At 30.9% G+C, this 26,197-nt stretch overlaps 1 protein-coding gene across 1 annotated transcript; it reads right to left on the minus strand.

Annotated features, from left to right (window-relative positions):
• Positions 1-8,849: 8,849 nt before the first annotated feature.
• Positions 8,850-12,498, minus strand: LOC123209499. The gene is made up of 3 exons (XM_044627577.1): positions 12,235-12,498; positions 11,531-11,713; positions 8,850-9,212 (listed from the first exon to the last, which is right to left on the minus strand). The coding sequence occupies exons 2-3, from the start codon at positions 11,690-11,692 to the stop codon at positions 9,066-9,068; spliced, it is 309 nt and encodes a 102-aa protein (XP_044483512.1). The 5' UTR covers positions 11,693-11,713; positions 12,235-12,498; the 3' UTR covers positions 8,850-9,065.
• Between the last annotated feature and the right edge of the window lie 13,699 nt (positions 12,499-26,197).

Genomic DNA, 26,197 nt, shown 5'->3' on the forward strand with positions numbered 1-26,197 from the left:
TAGAATTTAATAGTTCAAAAAAAATTATATTAATATATTAGATTTAGGGGGTGAGGAGAGGGAGGGCGGGGTGGGGCGGGACGGGGCGGGGACATATGTATCTCCGTCCTTTATTACGGAGATTTTTTTGTCCCCATCCCCGCCCCTTTTCCCGTTTTATTCGAGAATCCTCTTCCCGTTAGGCTCGGAGAGGGTCGGGGTCTCTAAAATTGGGTCCAAATTGTCATCCCTAATGTAAAACAATGAAATATTCATTCCTGTGTTTGGAAGTGTTATGATAAATCTTTATGAGCTTATTAGTAGCCTTGATTTTAGAGATAATGGTTAGTCATGATCATATATGCCCATAGGTTGGGCTTTTGGGCTGGCCAACCTATGGAATTTTGAAGGCCCAAGGCTCGACCTTATATATAGGGTTGGGTTGGGTCAAGCCTTAATTGAACGAGTCCATTTAAACGAATTTAAAAAAAATTAATTAAAAATTTAAATACAATTTAATTTTCAAATATTAAAACCGAGAATAGTACTTCAAATATTTTATTTATAATATATCACTTGTGGTGGAAGAATACTGTGGTTATATGATGAAAAATATTATAAGTTTATAACATAGTATAAATAAATTAATTTACATATAATATAATTACAAACATAAATAAAATATATATACTATATAATTTATCTACTCATCCTTAATGTCTGAATTTTTTAATTCTTTAAAGATATCTTTTACCACCCGATTCTGTAATTTGAAATCAGTTTTGACTCAATCCTTTATACACATTATTGTCTTGACCATGTTTGAATGTAAATTGAATCGTCTATCATGCAACACGCATCCACCTACACTAAAAGTGGATTTCGATGCTACAGTTGAATTGGAGGTATTAGTAGATCTCGGGTTATGGCAGTAAGCACAAAAAAGCTTTTATTTTGTCTTTCCACCATGCCAAAACATCTAGTTTTTTAACATTATATTTTTGAACAATTTTTGGATAATGTTCAATATTGATATAATTATAAAATTGATCATAATTTATACTTTGACTGGCAAACTGCTTACCTTTACGCAAAAGAGACTATATGCGTAAATTTCTTTTGCTTGAACTACTAATACTTACCTCTGGTACAAAATTTTATTCAATCCTTCCATATTTTTGTTCATAAATGCTATACATTTCAAGAAAAAAATCTTGAAAATATTTGATAGAAATAACATTGCTATTAATTGACAAATTTTCATTAATAATATCAAATAAATTTTGTAGTTCATTAATTTTTGCTTTATGATCTAAAACAATAGTTACAAAATAAAGTAAAGAAATTTCACTCCAATATTTTTAAAATTTTTATTTTAATTGCCTAGATATATTCTGAAAAGTATGATGAGAGTTGTGAGACATACGTTCTTTAAAAATATCACTTATTTTTGTCAAACTATATATTATTAAACAAGTAGTTGGATAATACACACTTGAGCAATGGTTCGTGACTATCTTCAATGGCTCTAACATATTCATTAGAGTCATAGCTATCTCTCAGTCTTAATCTGTTAATAAAATAATTTGCCAAATTGGGTATTGAAGTATTGTATTATAGGAATTTCATACCCTTTGCATGCTTTCATCATGAGATACGTTAAATTCAACCTAGTTTTAATATCTACTTTTAATTTTTTTCCTTCTCAACCCCATTGATTTACATAATTGATGATATCCTTGTACCCATGATAGGAATGATGAAATGTATGTAATGATATGTCTAATCACTTGTATGTGTTTTTTAGCCAAGCTTAAGCTTTCTTGAGTTATTAAATAAATACTATGGCATGTATACCTAATATGAAATAATTTGTTGTTAAATGGAGGAGATAAATGATTATACATATATTCAATAACTTTATCATTATTTTTGACATTATCAAAAGTAATTAAAAAATGAAATTATTAATTTTATTTTCCTAAAAAATATTTGCTAATGCATGATAAATTGTAAGAACATCATGTAGATATTTTAAATTTTTAATGCAATAATTTTTTTATATAATTGCCAATCAGAATTAATGTAATAAACAGTTGCACAAAGACACCCTATATCTTGATTTGTAGCAGTCCATAATTAAGAAGTTATTGAAATAACACTATTAAAATTACTTAATTCTCCAATAACTTTTAATTTCATTAATTCATAATTTCTCAAGATATCTGACCTAAGAGTTGACCTAAGAATTCTTCTAAATGTCAGTTGAACAATATTTTACATCATTCATTCTAAAATTTCATCTTCTGTATAACTAAAAGATTGATTAGAAGCAACTACATACCTAATCATGTAGTTCTACATCTTTATTTGATCATACATGAAAGTTGATATTTTCCCATGTGTTCGAAACCATTTAGACCTCTTGTTGAATTGGCGTTGGGACCGACGCATCACAGTTGGGTGAATGCAATTTGTTTTTATCTTTTGAGCTCATGTGGAATTTTTTTATAGTAATTAGTAATGTGTTAGGCGAAGATGTCTTGTGCCACTTGTATTTGCACATGTCAAACAAGAACCACAATGTTTACATACTACTCGATGAATTAATTTTTCTTCAATCATTTTCTCTATTCGATCAAAGTGCTCCCACATCATTAACATTTGTTTTCTTTTTCTCTCTGTCAAATGTAAACCTATACTTATACTACTTTCACCTGTTAGTACTCCACCTATTCCACCTTGTGCATCATCAACAATATCATTAACGCCAGTATGATAATATTCAAATGGATTAAATTTATTTGATATTTAATCCATTTGTAATATTTTGTAATGATAAAATTGAAATAAAAAAGAAATTATAAACACAAAGAATTATTATTTGGCCAAACAACTATTTCCCACCCAAGGTATGTGCCTTTGTCAAGTTTCCCTCCATTAACTTTGAAAATACCATTTACCCACCCGTGGCAAGTTAAAATTAACTGTTTCAAGGGTAAAATTGTCATTTTGTCTGTATTATTAAAAATAAACTTAAATTTGATTTTATTTTCCCCCCTAAACCCTAAAAACTAATAATTTCCCCCAACCCAAGTTTTAAAAAACTGCATTTTCCCCCCTAGGGTTTTCAATTTTCTGAGTTAGTTTTTCGACGTCGTTTTTTCCTCTCCGGCGACCTCCAGGCCACTCCTCTTCCTCTCCGGCATGGCCTCCCTCCGATGGTTGTCCTGGAAACTGTCATCGACAACGAAGACTCTTTGTTGACGAGGAGTCTTCGTCTAGACGAAGAAGACTCGACGACTGTGCCTAGCATAATCGCCGGAAGGAGGCCGCGCCAGAGAGGAAGAGGAGTCGCCTGGAGGTCGCCGGAGAGAAAGAAACGGCGCTAGAAAACTAACTCTGAAAAATTAAAAACCCTAAGGGGGAAAGCACTGTTTTTTAAAACTTGGGTCGAGGAAAATTGTTAGTTTTTAAAATTTTAGGTTGAAAAATGAGATAAATTTTTTAGGGGTTAGGGTTCCGTTAAATTTAACTGCCCACGGGTGGGTAAATGGTATTTTCAAAGTTAATTGGGGGAAACTTGACAAAAGTGCATACCTTGGGTGGGAAATAGTCTTTTGGCCTTATTATTTGAGAATTCAGATAGTTTTTGAAAGAAAGTCGTGAGGGAAAATGAAATTGAAAATGTAATAAAAGAGTTGAGATTGAAAGATTAAAAGATTTATAAATAAAATTAGAAACGAAAAAGATTTGGATTGGTTTATATAGAAATAAATAAATAAATAAATAATTTTATTTTATTTTTAAATAGTGTCAGGTTGTTGAAGGCTTATGCCACAAGTAGAAGCAACTGTGAGGCAGTTGGCTTTTGCTTGCTACAGATGCCAACTGCCATTTATTTATTTTTTATTTTTAAATAGCGTCGGGGTGGGGCGGGCTGATCCATAGGCTTAATATTAAAGCCTACAACTTGATCCAAAAGGTCCATGGGTTAGGCCAAGTAAGCTACAGTGCTAAGCCAAACTTTTATTTGGCCCAACCCAATTGACATGTCTAATCATGATGCAAATTATAGAACTACTAGTGAAATATGGAATGCCTCACAATGTTATTTCATTTCGAAGTCTAAGGCTCAAATAATGAACCATAGGAATACCATAAAAACATTTGAAGAAAGATTGTTTGAGCATTCAAAAATACACTCGTTGATAAAAGAAGTATTGTCAGATTTATTTTATATAAATTGAATAAAATAAATCGGTTTTAATTCCCCAGGATCCATACGTAAGATATAAAATATTGAATTAAACTTTAGAACTTTAAAAATACTTAGATCATCATGCAATCTGAATTCATAAAACTACTGAAATTATCTCTCTTCTACTCTAAAAACCTCCATGAATGATCCCTCACACCACCACAGATTTGCATGTGCCTTCACATGCTTCGAGGTCTTCATCACAAGCCTACATGCGCCTAGCTTGAACAATCTTTAGCGCATGCATATGCCACTTGCATGCCTCATCTTTTACATATGAAACTCACACTCCAGGTTGGGTTAACTAGATGTGGGTCAGTTTGGGTTCATGGATTTTTCATAGAAGGGTTGGGTTACTGGGTTCCTTAAATCGGTGTCGACCCATTAATTACATAACCCTACTTACCATTTTTCTAACACTAACGACAATAATTTTCGACTGCCTTTCATCCAATCAGTTTCAGTGAAAGTAGGAAAGGATGCGACGACTAACTAAGGTGGATTTTCAATCGATTCCATCATCGAATTTATCTAAACATGCGGTTATAGAATGTCGCAATGATGGCTATTTAGTCTACTGATGATGACTCTTCGAGGTTCTATAGAGTCTGGAAGATTTGTCAGTCAACCAAGAATTGGCATGAGCTCATGGATCATGCCAGAAGCGACAATCTATTGGAATTCTATAGCAAATTGTGACAGTGAAGGGGAAAACCACCAGTGATGGTTCGGACCAATTTTGGCCAAAAAAGGGAGTCGAATTCCGCAATTGAACTCACCAAATTGAAATTCAACCCTTAACACTATTATCAAGAATTTTTAGGGCTAATTTCCAAGTTTAAAAGATCAATTTTGAACCCTAATTTCAAAATAAAACCAAACCCTAGTTTATACATAAATCCTCAATTACGTATCTTTTGGGTATATGAATAGTAAGTGATTGCCACCAATAAATCAAATAAGAATAGATTTTAAATACAAACATTTTCATAGAAATTGATATATTTAAAAACGATTACATAACTTTAATTGAAAATAAATTAATTTAAATTAAAAGAGAATATATATTAAACATACAACATATAGGGTTCTTATATCAATATATACCAACTAGTTTGTATAAATAACAATATAACATTACTCATAAGAAAATCTAAAAACCCTCATTTTTCTCTTAATCTGCTATTGTTTCTTTTACTTATAAATCAACTTTACAAAACCATTAAAAAAACCCTGAAAATTCATAAAAATTGTCAAATATTGATTAAAATATTGCATTTAATTATGATTTTATGAGCATAGACACAAAATATCACTTGTGACAAACTTGTACGGTTTTATGGAATCTTATAGTGAGATATTCTTTGTAACATATGCATCCTGCCATTGCTTGGCAAAGAATGAACGGCAAACACATCACCCCTGCAATCCAGCAACAACGATTTTGTAACTTTCACTGTTTTCATGGGGCAGGTTGGCTGAGTCTCCCTTGAAGATGATTCTGATCTTGCTTGGTACAAGTCTCTCCACTTGTTACATCATCCTAGGATATAACTCATCATAATATATAGAATATTGTTATGTGTATACACTTTTAAAACATAATTTAGATACATAGATAATATGTTATTATATGATTGAATATTATTTTATCATTAATTCAAAATTATCCTATCACATATTGACACATTATTTGTGCATCCAAATTATGTACTAAAACTGTATACGCATAGTTTTATTATAAAAAATAATACAATAAAACTATGTATACATATTTTTATGCACAATTTGGGTCACAGATGATGTGTTATCGTATAATTGAATAATTTTGAATTAAAGATAAAATAACATTTAATTGCATGATGACACATCATCTATGTACTCAAATTATACACCAAAAATATGTACACATAGCAGTGCTCAATATAATATACTAACAATTTAGGAGGACCATTTTCTCATAATGTAGCATTCTTATTTAAGGCAAACTTCTGTTTCCAGAACGATAAAATTTACCAAAATGTTGGAAAATTTTCCATTTTTCCTGGAAACAATTCCTACAGATGCACGGCTCCAGCTCCTTCTAAGAATGCATAAATGGGGATCCCAGGTGATAAATATTTTATCATAGTGGGTATGTTTTCTGCCCACGCATTATTTACAAGTTGATGAGATGTTATTTGTGCTTCTCATAGAATTCAGACGGTTCCATCAAAATCATATGTTATATTTAATCCAAATCCTGAGGAGTTCCAATGAAATTAAATGGAGATAACAGCATTTGGATGTACCAAACTAAACTTTTTTTTTTTAATTGATGAGTCAAACTTTATTTTTTTTATCAAAGAGTTGGAACTTCCTGATTTTCCTATGAAGAGATCAAACCTATAGTATACCACACAAAAACAAGTCTAACCTCTAATGCCATTAAAAATTAATGACACTGGTTTTAGTTTAAATTCAGAAAGATGAGCAAGATGATCTTAGCAGATGTGGACAATCTTAAGATTAATATGAAAAATTGCAGCCTACAAAAATCTTATATTAACCATTTTTCCTAAACTTATTTTCACAAACACACCCAAGATAAAGAAAACATACCCGTAATAAGCAAAGCCTAGCCAGAATCAAATGTGTTTTTTTGTTTGAATGTTGGATAGATTTGTTGATGTTAATTTTACTTATTTTAGATGGGTTTTACTTATTATGAGGGTATTTTATGGTTTTTGTAGAAATAAATTTGGGAAAAAAATGTAATTTTAGATATTTGTGGATTTAAAATGTCTACGACAACACACAAACCATATCATCGCATAAAATGTCCTTTAGCACACCAAAATAACCACATTACTGTTTTTAACAGGAAAAACTATTACATAATTCATAATTAACATTTTAAAAAATTGGGCGGTAGTTCAGTATTTTTAATAAAAAATAATAAAAGTTATATTTCTTAAATTAAAAAAAAAAATAAAGTTCGATCTCTTTAATAAAAAGACGTGATATTTTGATACTTCTAGATATTTTATCTCAAATTAAATGTAAATTATGCTTGTTTAGGAACAATGAATACATTAGAAGCAATTAATTTTGAATACAGAAGCATAGAAAACAAATTTATTGCTGATTTGTAAGGCATTCTAAGTTCAAATAAATTACAAGTCTTGAGCACTTGAACGAAGAGAGGAAGAACATAATAAAATTTTCAAATTCTCACAAAATAAGAGAGTTATAATAATTTTTTTATAAATCTTAAGCTGGAGTATTTGATATTACTTTAATCTATTTTATTAGTTTAAGTTAAATTCTGTAGGTAAACGACTCATTGCTCTCTCAGATTTCAAAAATTCTACTGCTAATATGAGAATTTATAACAAACTAAATGTATATATGTTTCTGTATAATAGTTCTTAGGTTTTGAGTAATAATGCTTGTTTGGTTAATGAATGCCTAGAGTTCCTCTCATTATCCTCCAGCCTTTTACATAATCAAATATCTCTCTTTCAAAGCCCATCCCTTTTTCTCCACAGTGAATTCCTAAAATCCTTAATATTTGATTAAGGCCATAGAACATCTATTTTGCTAACAATGTGAATGCCTTCCTCCTAAAACAGTTGCTACTATACTTAAGAACATACATATTTGAAAATTTAGAAGCTTAAATTTTCACTTATATGATTCAAGTGAGGTTTTTAATCCAAAATTTGCACCATTTTCTTCTAACTTTTGTTCATTCTTCATGTTTCTAATCATGCATTTACACGTTACTTTCCATGAGCAATTAACAAAACCATCCACCTCAAAATTTTGTTTTCTATTTGGACTTTCATCAAACCCCAGTTCCCACATGAGATTTTTGAATATCTATCTAAATTTGAAATCCTTTGTTTAAAATGCCTCACACATACTTCGTAATGCATGTTACCACAAAATTTCATATGCATTTATGAAATTGGTTAATACAACAGGATAATTACCTATGATTTACTTTCTGCAGTGAATCATACTGAACCACAGTTCTGCAGAAATTCAATTTCAGAATACTGATTCCATATAGAAATTATTCTGAAATTGAATTTGGAAAATAAACATGGTAAACAAAAAAACACAAAGCAAAAAGATTTAAAAAAAAAAATGAATGAAAGAAACAAGCAAAATCAAATTTTTGTCTACCCCCTTTCTCAACCGTAAACCCTAAAATTGTTGGCAACCCCCCTTTTTCTCCCAGTCCTCTCTTAATAGCACAATTTTTAGAGGGAATCGAGAAAAATTCAACACAAAAAAAGACAACAGAAGATCAACACAGAGAACAAAATGTTAATGGCACACACTGTATGAAGCAATTAACTCTTCTGCGCTGCATTTTTTCATGTATTTTCTACGTTGAAAGCAACTTCTTTTGTAAAACACAACTCTGTCAAGAACAGAAATTCCATCAACAATATTTAATTTCAATCAATATTTTCTTTTCAAATATCACACGAAGCAATATATGATTATTTCCACTTTGTAAGTTTTCATATCATATCATGCTTATTTCAGCTCTTAGGTTCTGGTTATGAGCTGGCTCAGACACCTATTTTAAGTTTTATGTCATACTAAATCACTATTAGAATACAATGCTTTTTTACTTATCATTTACTTCAGATGGGTAAGGTGGCCCTTTAACATCATGCATTTTTTAGTTGAGTGAAAAAGATACAAAACTTACATCAAAAGGAACCTCAAATTGAAATTGGGCTGATGAAGGATTTTACAACATCAACAGACCAAGTCTTTACACAGAGGCTCGTAAGGCCCTTGCCAAGTCCTCCAGGATCTGCTATCATTCAAGCTCTGTAACATGATTGGTCATGTGGTTTACGGTGCCATTTGTTGTCCCATAATTGCCCCTGCACAACAACAATTGTTTCTGAAGACTTTGTACGAGTTCATTAAGTCTCTGAATGTTCTTCTCTTGTGACAAGATGATCTGCAAGAAGTGATAGTATTTAGTATATATTAAGCAAAGACTAATCACCAAAACCATGCTAGAACTAACTTCATATGTAAGATAGAAGACTTGCTTGCATATGATCATATGATACAAGAATAATTTAAATCAACGTTGACATAAGATTTTGCTGTTCTTTTTCTTTTTTTTCCTTCAGATTATACAAAATAATTGCTTACTCATAAAACTAGGTTAGGAACAATCCAGATAATGTGAACCAATATTCAACCCCCCACATAATCCGTTTATGCTTGAAACAATCTACAACTAAGAGTTGTGTTAATCAAACAACCAGTATTATGATAATCATTGCTATCTATTTCACCATACATACATGCCTATGGTTTAAAATTACCACTAAGCATTATACAACCACTCTTTGAACTAAAACATCATTATAAAAATTTTTGTGCTGTACAATGTCCAAAGCGCCGGAGTACCAGCATATTCGCAGCAATTACCAACTATATGCCCAATGTTCATAATATTCTATCGTTATTAAGCAGCAAAAGTGCAGCCTTCTTGTTATGAAGTAACAGAAGGAACATAAAAGCTAACCAACATAATGTAGCAGCTGCAAGCATTGCAACTAATATACATTGGTGAACACTATTCAAGAGTTACACTTATTTCTCATGATGAAATATAATGATTAAACAAACAATTATAACCAGGTAGCCAATAGGGTCTTCATCTTTCTAAAAGTATAGGAAGCAAACTAGAGATACCTAAGTTGTTATACCATATTGAGCAATACTACATGTATACACTTTTGGTACACAATTTGAGTATACAAATGATGTGTCATCATGTGATTTATTACTTTATCTTTAATTTAAAATCATCCAATCACATGATGACACATCATCTATATACTCAAATTGTGTACCGAAAGTGTGTACGCGTAGTTTTATTGTAGTATATTTCATATATCAAAGTCAAAATTTCCAGAACACAGAATACACATAAATCAGAATGGTTGATTAGACAGAATGGTCACATAAGCTATTTAAGTCCAAAGGAATTTTTATTTTGTCTATTATCAAACTTAAAGCTGCAAATCAGACTGGAACAAAACCGAGTTTGGTATTTTATACAGGCAAGGCAAGACTGACAAACTATGCTGGGGCAAGAATGTGGCGAACAACGGGTAGCCTCTCTATGACACAACAGGCATATACTAGGAAAGCAGGGAAGGCTCACATGAGACCATGACATTTCATTTTTTTAATTGAAACGAAAATACAAGCAAATTTGCCCTTTTAACAGTTCAAACAACTACTTTCATATTTTTTCTGAAATAAATAACTAAAGAGGAGAGGAGTAAAACAACTATCACAACAACATAGCACAACCACAACCATGTTACCTCAATGGGCATTGTCACGCCATGAAGTATGGAATGGACAGGTTTAACAACAGCATGATCAATTTTACACCTCTAATTTCAATATATTTCAATGTAAGCCACTAAAATTTCTTGCATTGCAGTCTCACATTCTTTACATGGATCAGTTAAATTAAACAAGAACTTAAAGTAGGGATTTAAACCTTTGTAAACAATATATGTAATCAAACCAGGTGATATAAATACTTCCCATACATGACTGAAATATCTTCTACACTTCTCATTCTAATATTTTAATCATCAGCAGTGCAAAGGAAAGGCTTATTAAGTCCCAGAAATATTCAAAATACGTTTCAATACAGCCTAACATTCTCTCCACATATCATTTAACTTGTTGGGACCTTAAAGCCAAGATTTAAATCTCCATTCAGAATATGTAATTGAAAAAGGTCATTTAAGTACCTATCACATAGAACTCAAATATCCTCTATGCTTCCTTCTTTATTTAATTATTTTCTTTCAATCATCAGTGGCATCAATAAAAAACTTTTCTTGTCATAGAAACATTCAAAATACAGTTGACTACACTCTCATTTTTTTTCCATGGAACACTTAACTGACACAGGACCCAAAAGCAAGGATTTAAAACCCTCTTAACAATATATGTAATTAACCAGGGCTAAACATAACATGACAAAGGTGATCACATCAGCTAAACAAATGCAATTTGATCAATCCCAATTACTGATATATGGAAATGGAACATTAGTTTTGAAACTCACATGAAAATGAGTGTAATTAAATGTTCACAGGAGTTTCTAATTGATGAAGTAGAAACTGGATTCCTTAGTTCAGTAGGGAAAATTTGTTTTCATATTATTATAGAAATTAAAAAGTAAAAGATGATCATGCAGGAAGCAAAAATATGTATAAATAACAGATTTATTACCTTCTCTTTCACAGCTTCTTCCCTCTTCGAAATTTGGTATTGCTTATGGTTGATAGTTGTAGTAGTGTCCAGGTCAACAACAAGTTGTTGTCGCCACTCAAACTGAGAGGTGATTATGAGTATAAGCAGTAGAGAGACAAGTAACAGGGGTCTTGACATCATTAAAAGCAGCTTTCACAAAACCTGTTCAAGAACTAAACAATCAGTAAAACAAACATTAACTCTTACCTAGAAAGAAATCTGCTATAATTGGTCCAGAAAAAAGGAAGACCCAATAGCATACCAATTATAATACAGTTTTTCTGTTAAAAAAAAAAAAAATCATTTTTTAGTGATTTTAAATAAAACAGAATTAAAAAAAAAAAATTACAAATGGTTTCTGGAAAGCATCTATGAAATGCTTATAAAAGATTGCTCCCAATACTCAAATAAAAAGAATGCTTTTCAAAAAGGAATTTATCCATGGCTTCTTAAAAAAGCATTCAACCAAAGAAGCATGTCAGCCAAACCCTAACAAATTAGGAAGGAAATTCTTCCAATGGATGATAGCAGAGTCAACTGAGCCAATTATCAACAGCCTAAATTAGTTCATTCGCATAATAATCGACATTTTTCTCAGAAAACAAAAATGAATGACCTAATTTTATAATTGAAGAGGGGAAATTGGAGAAATTATAAAATAAAAGAGCGAAGAATGAACTTACTGATCTAATTTGAGAGAGCCCCAAATTCATAATCGAGGATCAACACATCTACGAAACACGTTCTTGGAGCTCAAAACAAATTAAAATGTTTATATATTGACAGTAATTGGGTTAACAGGAACTGTTGAAATGATTTTTCAAAATAATTTTGGGTTTTGAAAGCGCTAATGCTGGATTTTAGTAGAGTTTTCTGCTTTTCAATTCATTTCTTCTGAGCCAGTTTTTGACCCGGATAAAGAACCAGTCTGCAAGTCGAATTGACCTGTTAAATTTTTTAAACAGTTTTTATCACGTTTGACCTTAACAGGTCGGTTAAACTTAAACCAGTGTAATCTAATCCAATAGTTGAATTGTCACGTGATATAATTTACTATCAATTTGATTGGATGATTCACAACTCAAATCAAATTTATCACTTATTTCTAATTGGAACGGCTGCCTCCACCCAAATTGCAAAACTTTTTTTTCAAATCACCATTTAACTATAGAAAAATATTAAAATAAAGGTCAAAAGATTTATTCTTACTCAGGGTTTAGTTTATTATCAAAATGATACTCATTAATTTTTAAAAATCTAAATATCTACTTATCTTTTAAGGGTATAATTATTATATAATCAATAATATTAGAAAATATAAAAATTTATCTTCATTTTTTACCTAAATACCTAAATTTTAAAAACCAATAATTTTTGCTATCCAAAATTTTGATAACTTAACTTTTCCTTCCTAAGGTTTATTTGTTATCCTTCTTTCTCCAGCAACCTTCTCCATATCTAGCCAACTTATCCTTCCCACCTATTTTCTTCTCCGACGCTCTCTTCCCCTCCTAGTGCTCTTTGCCAAAAATGAGTGATTCATCTTCGCTCTTTCCCATTCAACGAATTGTCAGTCAAGGATGTGACTATTCATCAAACAAGAAAAAGCTTTAAATCATTGAATCAAAGCAAGAGGAAGCACCAATTTGTTGAATTGAAGCGAGAGGGAGCATTGATTCGTCAAATCAAAGACGAATCATGCAACCAAAGTTGAATCGAAGACAAAACCCTAAGTCAAGAGCCCAAATCTCTCACTAGATTTTAGCTAGAAAAAGGAGGGTTTGTGTGCCAAAAATGGCACCAAGGAGAGAGACGGTGCCAATGTCGAGGTTGATAATGTGTTAAAGTGAATCATAAAAAAAAAACAATTGCCAAAAAAAGAAAAGACATTTTGTGGGGGTGTAATTGCAATGTTTTAAAATTTGAGAAGACGACTGTTATTGATAAAATATTAAAACCCTAGATGGTGAGGGAAAACGTAAGTTTTTAAAACTTAAATTAGAAAAAATTGTTAACTTTTAAATCTAAGATAAAAAAATGAGATAAAATTTTAGTTTTTTAATATTACTAGTTTAATAATATTTTTACCCTTGTAACTAACATTAAATTTTAACATGAATTAGATGATGAGTGAGTATTTAATTTTTTGAAAGTTAGTGAGTATCACTTTGACAATAAACTAAACCTTGGGTGGGAATAAGTCTTTTGGCCTAAAATAAATTAACTTCTATATGTCTGTTTCTTTTTTCAAAAAGTTGGGTTTCTCAAATATCATTTAGTTTAGTAGTCAATAATTTTTTTCATTCTCCGGCACCACAAAAATCATGAACCTCCAATATAATTTTGGGCCAAAATCTAGATGGTTTGTAAGTTAGAAGGTGAAGATTTGATGTGTATTTGACAGTTTTCTTTGCCATACTTAACTATTTTCACGTAATTCATTGCACTTCATTTTCTTATGTTTCAAGTAATTTTGAGTTGTTATAATGGTTTTCATGCTATATTGTACTAATTTCTTTCAAATATATGCATTTGTCTAAAGTTTCGAGGTTTTTTTAAGCTAGGTTAGTGTTCCAAAAGCTTATTTTGATGGATTATATTATTGTTTTAATTGTTGATACTGTGAATGTTGTTGAAATATGAGAGAATACAAGTACTTTTGTTGTTTTCACCTATTTTTTAGCTATTTGGGCAAAAAAATACAATAAAAAATAATTGTTTTCTTCATCATGTGAATAAATTATGAGATACCTCTTTGTAAAGATTACAAAATTAGTTTCATGTGCAAAATTAGTACATGAAAATAATTTTTTACACAACATGTGTATGAATTAAGACTTAACTTGATCTATGTAATTTCTTATCTAACATGCATAATTTTTTATACAATATGTGTAACCTTTTATAATAGTCGTGTAAAAATCTTGGTCAATATCAGGAGGCTTTATAATTTTTTATTAGAGTTGCATGAAATCTTGGCCTATATAATTTTTTTTCAACTTTTCAATTTTATTCCAAGAATCATTTAGTTTTTACAATATATTTTCGATATATATTTCAATTTCTTCAACGTTTGATGATCATTAACAATTTTTCTTGCTTCCAAAACGTAGTACTAGGAAGAACAAGAAAAGTTTTGGGTTTAATAAGATAACCCAATGAATTTGTTAAGATATTCTTGACTTCACACCAAGTTGGAACTCAAGTTACTATCAATTGGCATAACAATGCCATAGACTAGATACCTAAATGGTTGAACAACCATGAGAATATACTATTTGCAAAGACTTGTTTTTGGTCCTTTTTTGAGTTGGACGCCCTTAGATTTTATGGCACAATAGCTTATTCAATACTACTATGCCGCATCAATAAGGAAAATCATACTTATGAGTTTTGGTCTTGTGTTAACATGGTGGACGTGCATTTTAGCATATACGAGTTCAATTTGATGATTGGTTTACGGTGTAATCACCCACCAACCTCTTTAAATACATTCCCTTGTCAATGTGACATATAATACAGGATACACATTTTATGAATAAGACGTATTTGACATATATTTATTTTATATATGTTTTTGAGCATGTTGATATTATTTTTTCAATTATACCATGATGTAAAGAAGAAATTTGAAAAACCCCTAATGACAAATTAATCCTAAAGAGGGGTGAATATGATTTTTAAAAAGTTGTACATAAAATTTACCAAATTGGATTTTTAATCAAGATGCCACAAACAATAATTAAATGAACAATCAAAGTATAAAGTAAAGAAAAAAAAGTTTAGAAAATGCTCAAGATTTTAGAGTGGTTCGAAGCTTTTTGTCCTAAACCTTCTATCTTCACTTTTTCAAGCAACCGGTTCAAAGTTTCCACTCAAATTACACTAATTAACTTGAGATTTCGCCCTTTTATAATAGTGATATGAGATTTCGCCCAAGTGTAATTAGAATAAAGATTTACAAGTAAAATGTGCCTCTAATAGGCTAATTTTACAAATGTGTACAAGTGTTTCTCCAAAAGATATGAAATTTTGGTTTCTAGAGGAAAATTAAGAGCTTAGAGATTGAGATGAGAATTCTTGAATGCTTTGGATATGTTCTCTAACCTTTTTTACTTTAGTCCAATTTGTTTATATAGCCTTAAGACTTGAAAGATCTCTTGGAATAATTTTATTAGTCATTGACTTTTGAAAATGATGTTTTAACCTTGAAAACGCGAGAGGACAGACGTCCTTTTACACATCCCTACTTTGGTGGCTCCGAAACAGTCGTCCAACAGTCAAATTTTTGAAATGCACCACTTGAGGCACAAGCATTCCTTTTTCTGGGATGGGCATCTTGCCTTGCTCTTTAAAATTTCAAAGAGCATCAAACATGATAAGATGAGCAAGGGACAAGTAGAAAGACAGGCATCCCAATTTGTTGACTTTGTTGACCATCCTAATTTTGCTTGAGAGTGCATTGGAGAGGGAATGGGCATTCCATGGTTGTCTTCCAGTAGGGGACGAACGTCTCTTAATTTAGGATGGGCATGGGACTAGCAAAGAGATTGACGTCTTATTCGGGACAGGTATCCCTTACCTAAAAAATTAAACATTTATATTTCATCTATCTTTTGATCATTGAAATTTTATGTCATGAACTTTATTAACTCAATAATTATTAATTATCATTTTTAAACTTAGTTTTAACATAATTAAAACACCTAAGAGTCCAACAAAATTATTATATTATACAAGGCATACAGTTGTGCAAGATGATAAAAACAAAGATACTCAAACTCAAATTTGAGTTTACTTGAGTCAAGCTCAGTTCAGATTCATTCGAATCAAGCTCAAACAAATTCAATTTAAACCCAACCCTAATGATTAAGTGGAATGTGATGCAAATTGTTCAAAATATCGATTTCCCCACACTATGACAATTTTGTCGCTAGCGAAAAAAGAAGACAATAACCAATCTAATGATTAAGTCTAGTCTAATGGGCTTACCACTAACATTCTAGGTAAATTGATTGTTTATGGTCTTAGTACAACAAAATTATATCCACCCTTAGACTATGATTTTGTAGGTACAAATATACGAAACCTTGTATAAATAGTCAAATGCAGGACATCAATACCCATGTGTAAATATGCAAATAACGTATTGAATCGAACAATAGTAAGTCAATTAAGTCATTCAACAATTATGACCTATTTTAACGCTTGTCCTGTGTCAAAATGTGCTAGTACAATGATATTGGTACAATATCTTATGGAATAGTTTGTTTAATCCAATACAAGAAAATTTTTCGCAAATTAGTAAGCAATGTAAAGACACTACAAACACTAAGTAAAATTGCATACACATGCATTACATTATTTAACATTTCATATGGGAGCAATATACAAACATTACAAATAGTAAAGAATATACATACATTATAGACAAAACATTCCAACATATCACACTTCATACATAGGCAAATATTTGAATAATTAAACACAACAATAATCATTCTATATATCACACACAAACCCATCAACTAAGTTGAAGAATATTCATCAAAAGAAAAGGAAATAGAATATTCAACATATTCAGACCAATTTTTAGACATAATATTGTACAAAAACATATATTATACATTGACAAATATTTAAATAATTAAACATTTAAATAGTAAGTATCGCACATACCATTTACAAACACAACAACTAAGACAAATAAGCTTAGTCAAAATATAAGGAAATAGGATATTCAACATATTCAAAACCCACAATTGAGCTACTATTGTCGAGTGTGTATCATGGAAGGAGATGAGCCATAATCGACTTGTGTGGCAAGTAAGCAACCTTACTTATTGTTGCCTTATGGAGTCACCAATGCCTCTGCCATGTTTTTCACCCTTTACAAAGAGTTATTCCACCTGTAATTTATGACTGGTGGTAGACTTTGATAAGGGGCATAGTCACTTGTTATTCGAATATATATACAAACCATATGTAAAGCCTAGACATAATTTCAAGAGTAGTGTTATGTGCATAAATAATGTACACAATTTTGTACATAAATAATGACATACCACCATGTGATTGGGGGTAACTTAATCTCTAATTTAAAACTACCAAATTATATAGTAATATATCATTGTTTGTTTACAAAATTGTGTATATTATTTGAACACATAATTTTATTGTATTTTCAAACCCTAAAACATGTTTAAAGAGGATTGGGTGTGGCTTTAATGGTAAACACTTTTTTAGACCTATTTTCAATCCATACACAAATGTTTAGATCCATTTTCAAGCCATAGGCACATTTTCAGACCGATTTTCAAACCCAAAACCATTACACTATTAAGCATACAATAGTTCAAATGAAACTTTGACATAAAGGAAACTTACTTGGCTGTAGACCACATAATTATGGCAATAGGTGTGTAATTTGGTAATATGTCAAATTGTCCATATTTTCTTTTATGTCATCGTAGTCATCACCCATGCCTTGTGTATTATTGTCAAAGTGTACAACAAATTAAGGTTTGACAATTTTGCAAAAACATGTTAAACATGTAAAGAAATATGTATTATATATAATTTAAATTTGTAATTGTTATCCTCGTACTGTATCTCACTATAATTTATACATGTAATTATTATTTCAATTAATACACACAAAAATCATATAATTATTTTCTCCAAATACTTTTCATGGAATCAAAGCATTGTGGATCCAAACTCTTCTTCAACCAATTCTCAACTTATTGTGATTGCACGTATCTCTTCCTCTCCTTCCTTGACACATCACACATTTTCCGTGAAGCTTACAAACAAAAATTATTTGGCCTGGAAAACACAGTTTCTTCCTCTTCTTAATTATCAAAATATAGATGGTACTTTTGCTCCTCCCTTGCAAACTATTACTTTAACATAAACACCACTTGAATTTGTTCCCAATCTTGCCTATTAGCAATGGTTTTCAGAAGGACCAAATGCTTCTTTTATGGATTCTTTTCTCTCTTTCTAAGGAAGTTTTTCCCTATGATAATGGTTTAATATCTTCATAGGTTGTTTAGAATGCTCTTGCCAACACCTTTGATTTTATCTCTCAAAATCGTCAACAACAACTTCACATTGATCTACAAAAATTCAAGAAAAATGATCTCCCTGTCTCACAATATCTATAGTGTTTTAAATCTCTTGCTAATGAACTTATTGTTGTTGGAAGGTATATGTCTCCTGTTTTATTCATTGCCATTACTTATTGTAATATTGGTTGTGAATTTCATAGCATCATTACTACTTTAAATCTGCACACTAAGCCATTATTTTTTAATGAACTCTATAGCGATCTTGTTGCTTATGAAATTCTTCTTAATAGTGCCCTTGACCATCCTTTTGCTAATGTTACATACAAACTGAAGGATTGAATAGCCTAAGAGGGGGGTGAATTAGGCAATCTAAACAATTTTTACTAAATTAAAGAATTAAACCAATTTATTCAAATTAATGAATGTTGCCTATTTTTAATGCAATTTATGAGAATGACAAAAATATTTCAAATAATCAATACAATAAAAAAAACATAACACAAAGGATAAGTTTAAGTGAAGAGAAAATCAAACACACGATATATATAGTACGTATGCTCTTTCAAACTATCTCCCTTAGAGTATTCCACTAATCTTTAGTTGACAAAAACTCAACGAAGCTTTTTTTCACAATAAAATAATTGCCAAGGTGCTATTGACTTTTACAAATGTTAGAACTCAATTTCTCTCACTAAAAAATTTTCTAATCTCTCTAAGAGTGAACCTCACCCTTTTATAGTGTAAATTTAATATGAATTCGAAATATAGTTTCTCTTAAAGAGTATATATGAAAGGTTAAGCTTAATACAACCCAGTGCAAATAAAATTATAAAGTATATGAGCAAGAGTTTTGAATAGAGAAGAGAATTTGCAAGTGAAAAGCTCAAAATTAATTTGCTCTTAAATATATGAAAGTTTTTTGTGGCAAAAAGTTCTTTCCAAAAGAATTTGATTGGGTTTATATAGGAGAAAATAAAAAAAGTTACCGTTGTGTACAAAAACTAGTTGTTTTAGTTTTCTAGAAAACACAAAATTTGATCGATTGGATGTAATTCGATTAACTGGATGTGACATGACACTTCTGTGGAGTCTATGTGGCATTAGCCATTAGAAAATTCAAAGTAAAATTTAGCTGACTGAATTTAATTCGATCAATCAAATTTCTGAAAGCCAAAATACATGGCTTCTGGATAATTTGAAAGTTGACATCAAAGAATTTAGCTAGTTAAATTTGGTCAATTGAATTTTATTATATTATACCCCCTAAATTTTTGAAAACTTTATTTGCCCCCTAAATTTTTGAAAATGATAATTTAACCTATTTTTAAAAATTTTTTCAAAACCAACTTTAAGATATGAAAATGTAGTTTATAAAACTTCATCATTTTAAATGAGTTAATAAACTTCGATAAAAAAATTGGCTTAACCCAATAAGTTTGTAAAATAACATTTTAACCTAAACTTTGAAAGGAATGAGAATAAGTTTTTAAGTGAACATTCACATGCAAATAAATATTTTAATCAAAACAAATGCTTCAAATTACAAATATATCTATCTAAACATGAGTTTTTTTTTCAAATATTCAAGAATTCTTTACTTAAGTCTTATCTTTCATTTATATCTTGAAACCCTTCAAGTGCATTAGGTAAATTCTTGCAATCTAAACTTACACTCAAGTAAAGTTATTAGTTAATATACTTAGGGACATATTAGTTTGTTTTTTATAAAAATAAGAGTATAATGACTTTTTAAGTCAATACAAACAACCTATATCCTCCCCTACAAAATCAGCTCCTTTGTTATATCATCCACCTCATGATCCTCCCTTTTGTTGCTCCTTGATCATCCTCTTCTTAACATAATCGTGGACCTTGCCAAATTTGTGATTATTGCAATCATATAGTTAATAGATGTTGACGCTAATATGAACCCCTTCAAAATTTCAACCCATAAGTACACATGGTTGTCTTGAGTACCTTGCCTGCTAATAACTTTACCTTACCTCTTGTTTCTTATGGTGGACAGTTTTATCCATGGATTGTTGATATAGGTGCTACTCATCATACAACACAAGATTTGATAGCTATTGATCTTGCTAAAAAGTATGCTAGTGTGGATCAATTAAGGGTTGGTAACGGTCAAGGTTTGCATATCCCTCACATTCGCAATGCTATTTTGTCATCCAATTCTAATTTTTTTTTTTTTTTTACAATATTCTACATGTTCTTCATCTTCCTAAAAATCTATTATATGTTCAAAAATTTTGTTATGATAACTCATGTTTCTTTGAATTTTAGCCCTTTTATTTCTTTATGAAGGATCAAACAACCAAATAGTAATTACTTCGAGGAGTGAATGAGCATGGTCTCTATGTTATGTTGACTACATCCAAGTTAGTGTCATGGCCACAACTACATTTGATGAATGGCATACTCGTCTTAGCCACCTTCAGTTTCATACTGTGACCAAAATAATAAAAGGTAACCATTTGTCTTCATCTTCTCTTTCCTTAAATTCTTTGTTACTGATCATAGCATAAAGCCTCATGAAATGATTCATCCTACTATATAGGGTCTTTTCCCTTTTTTGTCAAATTTAGGTTATTGTTATTTTGTTTTTGTTTATTGATGATTAAACTAGATATGCCTGGATGTATTTTCTCAAAAATAAAAAGGATGTTTATGAATCTTTTATGTTTTTTAAGCCTTTCGTTGAAAAGCAATTTAATAATTCTATCAAAACATTTTATTTTGATTAAGGCGGTAAATATCCAAACTTCACAAATTTTTTCAATGTCATGGCATTATTCAATGCTTGACATGCTTGTATACGCATAAACAAAATAGTATTGTTGAACGAAAAATTAGACATATTGTTAATACCTATTTCACTTTTCTTGCTCCCAGTCATGTCCTATTTCGATTTTTGTCATATGCATTTGATATTAATACATTACTAATTAATTATACGTCTACTCAGGTCTTTCATGAAAATTCTCCTTTCTATTTACTCTTTAATCGAAAGTCTAATTTCACTCATTTAAAAATTTTCGGATGTTTAAGTTTTTTGTGTCTTCGTCTATATTGTCATCACAAATTTTTCTTTTGTAATACTCCTTTTCTATCTTGGTCCATCTCCTTAACATTTTGGTTATCAGTGTCTTGACCTCCAAACAAATAAAATTTACATTATTCGACATGTAAAATTTGATGAAACAAAATTCTCATTTCAATCATTGTAGAATAGGTTGCTCCATATTAGTGGACCATCACATGTAATCATTCACATTTCGGGTAATTCTCCTAACTCAAACACTTCTTTTTTATCTTCTTTTTTCTCATCCATCTTATACGTCACTAATTTCAAATAAATCTTTATCTCATTTATCCACTTTCCATGATTCTTCCACATCACCAAATTCCAATTCACACTCAACCTTATCCCATCATACTCAAATTCAATTGTCAAATCCATCACAATCACATTTATCACAAAATTTATCCCTACTATTTAACTCTCTCTCACCGTCATCATTTCCCACTAAAGTTACTCCTTATTCAATCCTATATTCTAATCCATCATCTTCTTTATTCAAATCTCACTTAGATAATATTCCTTCTTTCATAGATAACATTCATACTTTATTTTTCCCCAATAAAAATTCTACCTTATCTCTTTCATCTGTGTCTCCCTCATCCCATCATTTTTCTCATTCAAACCAAAATGTCCTAAATTTCTTATGGATATTTCTTCTAACTCACCACTAAACAACAACCTTCTCTACCGCCAAGGCTTAAATCCTCCTCTAACTTCCTATATTTATCCCATGTAGTTACGATCATCTACTATGCAACGTCAAGAAGCCAACGTTGCATCAATGATAAAAACCTCTTCTATTCTTTCTTCTAACTCTCCCACATATCTTCAAATTGAACCATCCACCTATACTCAAGCTAAACACCACGTCAAATGGCGTCATGCTATGGATAATGAGGTTCATGTTCTCCTTGCTAACTAGACATAAACATTGGTTCCTCATCCCCTTGGTAAAAATATTGTTAGCGACAAATATGTATATCATATTAAGAGGAATTTTGATGGTACAATTTCTTAGTATAAAACTCGATTGGTCGCCAAAGTGTATAATGAACAATTTGGTCTTGACTATCTTAAGACTTTCAATTTCGTATATGAAATATTGTTGCTTTAGCCTCCATCCATCTTTGGCCCTTATATCAACTTAACATTTCCAATGCATTTTTACATGGAATTCTAACTAAAGAAGTTTACATGGAACAATAACAAAGATTTGTTAACTTGTTAACCCTGACCATCCTGACTATGTTTATTATAACACCTACATGTATGCCCACAGGTAATTATGTCTTTTTACCTTGTGATTATGTTTGGCTTTGTATATGTTTTATTTTGGGGTTGCATGATTATGTAGGTAGGCTACACATATGTGTGTTTGATAGCAAAGGCAAAATAGTCTTTTTCCATGTGATGCGTGAAATTGACTAAGTGTGGAGGTATTATTTATGGAAAATAAAAAAGGCATCGTGGTTGTTTGGCTCATTTTTCATATACCACTTTTACAAAATGCAAAAGTATGTTGAGAAAGGGATTTTTGGAGCAATCTTGGATGCCAAAATCATAACCATGTGAAGATTAAATTACTTTCACCAAAAGGGAGGTAAGTAGATGATTCTTTTTTTCTTTGGTATGAATCGGTAATTTGTAATATATGCTATTAGTTCTTTTTCGTGTTGTGGTTTGAAGAGATTACATGTTTATGATAAAGGCACATTTGGTTTACCATGATCAATAGTGTTAATTCTCGAGTTGATTTACAATTGTCTACAAGGTGATAACAATATGGCATGTTGTGAAACGTTTATCTTTAGTTTAAATCTTTGTGGTGGTTGTTTATGTTGTATTTATTATTGATTAGAAAGCATGTTAGGATTATTAGATACTGATTAAGATGGACAAGTGCATGTCAATTACTTTATGGTGGTCAAGAACCATAGAAATTTGTTAGTTAGAAATCTCCAGATGGTAATAAATGACTATTGCTGGGAAACAGTACCATTTGTTCATCCTTTAGGATAAAGATTCAATAGATCATTCACTCTAGGAATGTCTAGTAGGTAGCATTTTATTGTGGCCAAGAATATCAGTTCGGTATGGGATGAATGATCATTCTTGATGACATAAGCAAAATAAGTTGGTTTGGAGAAAAACATGCAGAAGACTTGACACCGTTGGTTAGGACATTGAGGAACATTCGTTCGAGTATGGAGCATTGTCCATTCATTGATGAAAGTTAAAGAATGAGTAATTAGGGTAGTGAGCACCTATTCCTATACAATAAGAAATGACTATATTACCCTTATGGGATAAGCATGAGGAAAATCAATGATAAGACCCTAATGAAAGTAGTATGAGATGGGAATTGTTAAGAGTGTGTCTAACTATGTGGTGATGACATAGACACGAACAAAAGTGAATCCAAGTCAAAAACTAAAATGATGTACTGCCTTATTTTTCACTATCAATTATGTGCAGTGTGGTTATTCCCCCAAGCTTTGTGCAACATGGACTTGTTATTGAGTTACGGGTCATATGACTTGTCACCAAGCTATATTAGTGTGACCTATCACCAAATAGTGTGTAGTGTGATTTATCACAGAGCTATGTGCAATGTGATTATGTTACAAGCTATATATAGTGTGGCTATGAAAACATCAGGTTAAGGTTGTGTGATTGTCTGTGTGAACTAACCCAAAACCCAACCAACATGTGTACAAGGTACACCATATTGATGAAATTAGGGATATAACTTGTTTTCACTAGACATCTAAGATGTTGATATACATCGTTTGGTATGAGTCATCAAAGATGATGTTGTTATCAAAAATTGGGTATAAAGTGTTGAGATACTCAAATGGGCATCTAGGATATTGAGAGACATCCAAAATACCATAACATGTTTGGATATGGAACACTTGAAATTATAACGTTAATTGTGTTGTTGTGTACTCACCTACTTACTGAGTGTATGTATTTCATTTACTATGTTCTTTTGTGATTTTGCAAGTAGGATCGTTAAGTAATAGGGTTGCGGTAAAACCAATGGATCAGCTCATCAATTATTCTTTTGGACTTTTATTTACATTTATTTATGCGTAGACCTTTGAGTTTGGAATGTTATGCATTTAGGTGTTATAAAATTGACTTTTAGATGCTTTATTTGGATTGAATTATTTAGTGAGATTTATTAATACATTTTTTAGAATATGGGCATTTATTTGTTATAAGTACCATGCATTTAACAATCACTACAAATGTTTTGAAATAGTTTTAAGTTAACATATCTCTTCGAGTACATATTTCAAGTAGAGGTACGTAACTGAAGAAAGATGTTACATTTTTCGTCTTCAAAGATTGCTCTATGGCCTTAAGCAAGCACCACGTGCTTAGTTCACTCAGTTATGCACTTTCTTGCTTAATTAGGGTTTCATGCATCAAAGGCTAACACGTCTTTATTTATTTTTCACAATGGCACTCATAGATTATTTATCCTTATTTACATTAATGATAAAATTGTCACAAGTTCCTTCTCTCAGTGTATTAATGGTTTTCTCTAAACTAAATTTCCAACACATGATATTAATCCACTTCACTATTTTTTTAATATTGAGGTTGTTCGTTTACCTGATGGACTTCTACTTACTTAACATACATATATCATTAATATCTTGGAGAAAACGGGGAATGACCAATGCCAAACACTATAACACTCCTATGGCTACTACTCCATTTATTTAGGTAATTCTTTAATATCTTGGATGGTTAAGAAACAACCCATAGTCGTTTAATCTTCTACTAAAAGTGAGTATAAAACGATTGCAAATACTACTGTTAAGTTACTTTGGCTACAGTCCTTGCTTGTTGAACTTGGTGTCAAACGTTCTTCTCTTCCCACTCAATGATGTGACAATTTGAGTGCTATTTATCTCATATCAAATCCTGTATGCTCCCACTAAACACATTGAGTTGGATTATCATTTTGTTCGTGAACAAATTGCGAGTGAGAATGTTAAAATCACTTTTATTTCTACCGTCAATCAGATTGCAGATATATTTACTAAGCCTTTGGGTGCTCGTTGATTTTATTTTATTTACAGCAAACTTTGTCTCCTACTTCGTCCTTGGGGGGGGGGGGGAGGGTTGTAAAGAGATAAGTATTATATATAATTTAAATTTATAATGTCTGTCCTTGTGTTATATCTCAATATAAATATATGTAATTATCATTTTAATTAGGGCAAAGGACTATTTTCCACCCAAGTTTTAGTTCAATCTAAAAAATATACTCATGATAGTTGAAAAACTCAAACACTCACTTATAGACTAACGACATTAAATTTTCTATTAAATATAAGGGAAAAACTGTCCTTTAATAATATTATTTAAAAATATATAATTTAATCTCATTTCCCCCTTATATTTTAAAAATTAACATTTAACCCACATACATGAACTTTGAAAAGTGACTTTTCTCCA

Source organism: Mangifera indica, chromosome 2 (assembly GCF_011075055.1).
Source record: "Mangifera indica cultivar Alphonso chromosome 2, CATAS_Mindica_2.1, whole genome shotgun sequence".
NCBI lineage: Eukaryota > Viridiplantae > Streptophyta > Magnoliopsida > Sapindales > Anacardiaceae > Mangifera > Mangifera indica.

Excerpts from the sequence above, each read along its gene's own strand:
- LOC123209499 (XM_044627577.1), bottom strand. The coding sequence starts at position 11,692 with ATGATGTCAAGACCCCTGTTACTTGTCTCTCTACTGCTTATACTCATA. Across the intron at positions 9,213-11,530 it reads AAGAAGCTGTGAAAGAGAAG|ATCATCTTGTCACAAGAGAA; the intron begins GTAATAAATCTG and ends CACTTCTTGCAG.